Source organism: Hipposideros armiger, unplaced genomic scaffold, assembly GCF_001890085.2.
Source record: "Hipposideros armiger isolate ML-2016 unplaced genomic scaffold, ASM189008v1 scaffold_48, whole genome shotgun sequence".
In the NCBI taxonomy this organism is placed as follows: domain Eukaryota; kingdom Metazoa; phylum Chordata; class Mammalia; order Chiroptera; family Hipposideridae; genus Hipposideros; species Hipposideros armiger.
In genome coordinates, this window is record NW_017731398.1 from 1,611,937 (window position 1) to 1,618,265 (window position 6,329).

A 6,329-nucleotide genomic window follows, 5' to 3' on the forward strand; every position below is an offset into this window, starting at 1 on the left:
TACGCTTATCATATATGTTGTCATACTTATCACATATGCTGTGATACGTTTATCAAATGGTATGTGATACGCTTATCACATGTGCTATTTTTTACGCTTACCACATAAGGTATATAATACTTATCACATGCTATAGGGCACACTTATGACATATGCTGTCATCACAGTGTATAATACGCTTATCACATACGCTATATGGTATACTTATCAGATGCTATAATACGCCTATCACATAAGCTGTCATCGCATTGTATAATACATTTATCACATATGCTATATAATACACATGAGAACCAGTCTAGATTATATAATATACATAATACATATTATATAGGCATATTATATTAAATTTGTATTATATCATTAATCTCTGACCAGGGAAATGAAAGCCGTTATTGGAAAAGGGGGCAGAATAGAGATTTCATTTCATTTTCTCTGTACCTGAAACCAATTTTTAAAAATTAAGTAAACACAAGGGCTGGATGGAGGATGAAGTATCAAGTACTGCCTGTCAGAAGGTCTCCCCTCTAAATTCCTGGGCACTGAAGTTGGATCTCTGTCGGGTATGGTCTCCATGACCACAGAACCCATCTTCACCAAGAGCAGGCTCGCTCTCCTTGACTACATTCTAAGATCCACGTGCCTGACTCTAGTGGGTGACAATTGGTCATCACTTCTGTAAGGTCCTGCCCTGAAGCTTCTGATTTTAACTTGGGTTGGGATTCACCTTGCTATTGACCAAAGCACTAACCTGTGACTTCCAGTGACACTAGCACTGTAGCCACAGTGGCCATGCATGCCCGATGGGTCTGGATCGTGTCTGTAGGAGCCTCTCATTTGTCATCTGAAACAGGAACGACTACCGGACACTGCGCCAGGCGGTGATTGATATGGTCCTGGCCACAGAGATGACAAAGCATTTTGAGCATGTCAACAAGTTTGTCAACAGTGTCACCAAGCCCTTGTCAGCACTGGAAGAAAACAAGGTAAGGGAGACTGACTGCCAAGAGAGCCTGTTTGGGCTCTCATCCCTATGGAATTTAATTTGCACTGGTTAAATTATTCAAAGTACCACAACTTGGCAGAAAACAAAATAAAACTCTGGGGGGTCAAGTTTTAGGTGAATGTACTTGAGAAGGGTAGACCATTACCCTTCTCTTGGGCATCCTGGGGTCAGTTGGAGTCCTTGGGGTCTCTCACCAGCTACTCCCCACTGTGCACATTGTATGGTGGCAGCCACTATCCTCTGTTGGCTCTGTCACAGGAGTGTGACACTACTGCCCCTCATTTCTGGATGTGAGGCATGGTGTCCACACAACTGCCTGGCGAGGATAACATCAGACCTCTTGCTAGGCAGGAGGCCAAAGCTGAGGAAAGTCCCCACCTAGCTCTGCTTCACCGTTTCCTCACCTGTAAAACAGGCATACTAAATCTCTAGGATCAGTGGGCATGGCACAGGGTGGGCATGTCACAAATGGTGTCTATTTACTAGATGTGTTGTCAGATCAGCAACTAGAGAATGTTCTTTAATGGACCCTCTTCCTGAGGCCCATGTGTCTGCCCTGCCACCTACTCCACATGCTCAGCTTGGTGGCTTTGGATGAGTGTCTTCATCTCTCTGTATCCCAGTGTCCTCATCTATAAAATGTCGGAGTACAGAATCCTGCCTCCCAGGCCTCCCACCAGAGCTTTTTGTGAATGCAGATCAAAAGAGAATGACAGTTAAGTCCTCTGTACACCATAAAATGTTGGGCAGTGTTAAGAAGGGTCAGTGAATGACACAGTCTTGGTACCCTGACAGCTCATCACTGTCACACCTGCCACGAGGCTGGGTTGGAGATCAGGTCAAATGAGAAGAAGCAGGGAGCCTGGGGGACCACAAGACTATTTGTTGTGAGAGCAGAGACATCTTTTTTCAATTCACACCCTTTTTTAGTAAATAAAAGATAAAGCCCGTCTTTGAGTTCTTACCAAGGGAGAGCAACAGAAAGACAAGGCCACTGTGAGAAGTATTTAGAGTGAGAAGACAAACCAGCCAAGAAGGGGAGGCAGATCATCAGCCTCTGGGCTGCTGGAACCTCACTGGGCTTACCTTGTCACGTGTGGACCAAGCTCAGGGTGACAGGACTTGGCCTTGTGCTGTCAGCCCCTAACTGGCAGACCCTGGACCTCATGGTCCTTCACAGCGGGACCACACCGTAAGACAGGACATGGCACCAGGACCCATTTGATAGCTTTGAATTCCTCTCGTGTTTTAGGAAACTGATAAAGAGCAAGAAGCCATAAACACTATGCTCAGGACCCCAGAGAACCGGACTCTGATCAAACGGATGCTGATCAAGTGCGCTGATGTGTCCAACCCGTGTCGGCCCCGGGAGCAGTGCATCGAGTGGGCCGCACGCATCTCTGAAGAGTATTTCTCTCAGGTGAGACACAGCCTCTCTTTTTTCTCTGAGGGAGCAGCATCCCTGTGACTCCCAGCACCTCAGCTTCGAGGGCACAGACTCACCCACCATTCTGGCTCAGCACCGGGGAGCCTGTCCCCAGCGCCACACACTGACGGTGCCACAGCCCTCCCAGCACCAGCCTGCCACCTGCAGCATGCAGGGCTGTAAGTGCTTTGCTGGGACCTAAGGCTGCCCCAGCACACAGGCCATCAGGCAGTATTGGCCACCGCTACTTCAGTCAAAGCGTTCCGCAGCAGTGTGCAGCCAGCCTGTCCCTGCACTTTGGAAATAGGTTGTGATGATGTAAAGCACAGATAAGTTGTATTTCTTCTGTCACTTTATAACGCAGGAGAGAGCCCTTGTGCCAGAATACGGTCAATGGAACCAAACACAAAATTATTGAGTCCTCAGTTCTACAGCTCTCCATGTAAACCACCACCCTTCTCACAAATACCACCCAACTCCCGAATCTGACCTCTGCTCCAGCATTCAGCAGCCGAAACCACTCTGCCGTGACAGTCCCGTGTGCCTTTGTCTCCCCATCTTGACTTCTGATTCCTACTGATCCTCAGGCCTCCTTTCACGCCCCCGGACAGTCACTGTGATGGTGACCCACACCTCACCCAGCCAGTTTCTTGCTATTTCCAGTTAATCGGGCCACATCCCCCTTCATGGAGCAGCATGGACAGCTTCCATGTTGTTCTCACGCTGTTGGAAGGAAGCAGGAAGCTGGCTGGTGGGACAGTGTTTATAAAGCCTGCTGGGGTGCACAGTCCTGTCCGAGGCTTTCACACCCATTCACCCACCCACCCCCCCAGAGCACCTTCGGTCGGGTGAGCCCCATTCCTGGAGAGTGCCCTGTCTAGGTGCACCGTTGTTTAGCATTGACACCATATTTTTACTGTGCCTTTTCTGTGATTGGACATGTTTACACACACACCACCATGTGACAGCTGCCTGCACTCCTCAGTCGTCACATGCCATACAGGCTGGCAGCCCAGGTGTGTGGCGGCCTACCAGCTGGGTGTGTGATGTTCGCACAAGCACGCAGTCACTAACGACACTTTCTCAGAACACACACCCTTCCTTAAGCAATGCATGACTGTACATAAAAATTCTTCATGCCAGACGTTTTTTAAGCTCAGGGATCTTAAGGGTGTTTAGAGCCTTTTCAAATAAAACCATTTGGTCTGAAATGAGAAGCAGCCACTGGGCTCCCCTGTGACAGGAGCAGCAGAGCGGGGGCAGCCAGTGGGTCCTACCATTTGGAATCACCTGAGGCGCTTCAGCAGGCAACCTCCAGCTATTGAGAAGTCTGGGTTGGATTGGGGTGGGTGTCCTCAACCCCTCCTGGCGAGGGGTTCCCACCCTGGGAACAACTCGGTATCTGGTGAGCCACTCACCATAGCTCCTTAGGCTCTGGGGGAATGAAGGGAGCAGGTCCTGCAGTCTCAGAATTCTGGCGTTTTCTGTGTTGCAGACCGATGAAGAGAAGCGGCAGGACTTACCTGTGGTGATGCCAGTTTTTGATAGAAATACCTGCAGCATCCCCAAGTCCCAAATCTCATTCATTGACTACTTTATCACAGGCATGTTCGACGCGTGGGACGGTAAGAACTCTGAGATCTGTTTTTTAACCAGCAGAGGGGCCCCGGAAGAAGCAGACACTGTCTGGCGCTAGAACACGCTGGGGGCTTAGACTTCCCAGCCACATCATTCTCAGATGAGAAAGATGTCACCGAGGGCCCCTGAGGGCTGGGTCTCCATGCACTTCCCCATTCCCTGCCCTCGTCTCCAGGTGAGGACTTGAACTTGGCTCCACACAGCTAGGAGTGGAGAACTTAGGATTCAAAACCACTAATGTTGACGCCACAGCCCACAGTGCCATCTGCCCCCAGCTGCCCATCCCTCTTCTGTAACCTGCAGTGCGGGCAGCTTCTCAGAAAAGGCCTTGGGCATCCCAGTGGGGCTCCCTCATCTTTCTTCGTGACACGCGGTCCCAAAGGTACTGACTGAGCAGATGAGCTCCCCGATTTAGTTACTAGTTATCAGCTCAGCAGGCTTTCTTAGAGGAGCGGCTGGCCTGAGGGCAGCACTTCCTTCGTGCCCTGGGCTCACGTCAGATGCTGGGTGTCCCCTCCTATCTGCTCAGTGTTCCTGGGCATTTGGCCACTGCCCCTCTTGTCCCCTCTTCCTCCAAATGCTTGAAGCTGACCTGGGCAGAGGCCTCAGCTCTGTCTCCTCCCCCAGCCTTTGTGGACCTGCCCGAGCTGCTGCAGCACCTGGACAGCAACTTCAAGTATTGGAAAGACCTGGACGAGAGGAAGCTGCGGAGCCTGCGGCCGCCAGCTGAGTCTGAATGGTGCGTAACCATCCCTGTCACTGTCATTGCCTCAGTGCCCGGGCCCCTCCATCAGGAGAGCTTGTAGCAGGGTTTCCGTTCTGCCCTAACTTCCTCCCCTCCCCTTCCCATCTCCCCTTCTGTCCCCTCAGCTACCTCACCCTACCTACCTTCCTGGAAATCCTGTGTAACATCTTCTCACAATGTTGTCCTATCAGTAATATCAGTTATTAGAATGCTTTTTATAATAAATTTTGAAAGATTCCAAAGCCCATTTTAAATGCCATAAAATTTACATGATTCATCCATTACATGTGTGTTGTCGCACAGACTTATTTTCATAATGCAAACTAATATATTAGGTTGGTGCAAAAGTAACTGCAGTTTTTGCCATTGTTTGTAATGGCAAAAACTGCAATTATTTTTGTACCAACCTAATAAAAATGACAATTTGAACTATAGAAATACTTTAGGTATATGGTAAACTTTTCTGAAAGCCCATTTTCTGCATGGATCTTATTTCAGAGCTATGGAGACTGGACCCTCCTGTACAGCACCCAGACCTCTCAAACTGCTCTAATCACTGATGGACTTTGCTGAGTGATTTGTGAAGGAAAAGAAATTTGGATGGAATACCTTTTCTCTACGATTTTATAAATGACTTTTCCAAACATCTGCCTTAATTTGTACAGTGTTTCTACCAAATATTTCCATAGACACAAAGAACGAAAATGGAGTATTTACTAAAATGACATTTTAAAACCAATCTATTCTCATCTTCAGTGGTTATCTTGGATTCTAGAAATTTATAAAGATTATATATTCTCACATTTTCAATAACTGTAGGACTGGTAAAAATGACGACATGTCAGAGTGCGTGTCATTTTAAACTTATATCGCTTTTTCCAAAGATAAAAATGAAATTAAACTATTTGTTTTTAAAATTCATGTTACCTTTTCTTTGGAGTTTTCTAAGACAATTTTTCTCCCTCTAAATGAAGAAGATAACTTTATTTATGTTGAAAAATTCTCAGAACTACTAAAAACTTCCCACTGGGAATGGGCAGCCTGGGGTGTGACAGTGCCAAACCCCTCAGGGGTCTCTGTGTCTAAAGAAACCAAGGCTGCTTTCTCTGTGGGAAGAAAGCCCGCGCCCCTAGTCTTCCAGGTGCCAGGAAAGGATCACCACAAGGAGTTCAGATGTCATGACTAGACATAGCAGTGAAATTGGCACCACCAAGAACCAGGAATAAAATCATCTAAAAGACCCATTAACATGAATATCCTTAACATATTTGAAGAGAAAAAAGAGGCAATAGAAACTATAAGGTAAACCAACGTAGTTTTAAAAAAGAATACGAATATTTAAAAAACAACCAAACAGACGTTCTAGATATTATTGTTGAAAACTAAACTTCTTTACAAAGACCAGACACGACTCAATACAGAACTAGTTAGTTGGAAGGCTAAGGTAGTCACTCAGCCAGCAGCACAGCGGTTAAAAATGGAAAATGTGACCAGCGTTAACATAGGGAAGATAG

The 6,329-nt window shown here is 47.2% G+C and overlaps 1 protein-coding gene across 1 annotated transcript in view; it reads left to right on the forward strand.

Annotated features, from left to right (window-relative positions):
• The window catches only part of PDE8A (phosphodiesterase 8A), a 104,343-nt gene extending 98,832 nt beyond the window's left edge, over positions 1 to 5,511 (forward strand). Inside the window, exons 19-23 of the mRNA XM_019640173.1 lie at positions 854 to 986; positions 2,259 to 2,426; positions 3,928 to 4,057; positions 4,698 to 4,809; positions 5,314 to 5,511. Of these exons, the coding sequence (XP_019495718.1) occupies positions 854 to 986; positions 2,259 to 2,426; positions 3,928 to 4,057; positions 4,698 to 4,809; position 5,314 (544 nt within the window). The 3' untranslated portion in view covers positions 5,315 to 5,511. The remainder of the gene's footprint in view (positions 1 to 853; positions 987 to 2,258; positions 2,427 to 3,927; positions 4,058 to 4,697; positions 4,810 to 5,313) is intronic.
• Positions 5,512 to 6,329: the final 818 nt, after the last annotated feature.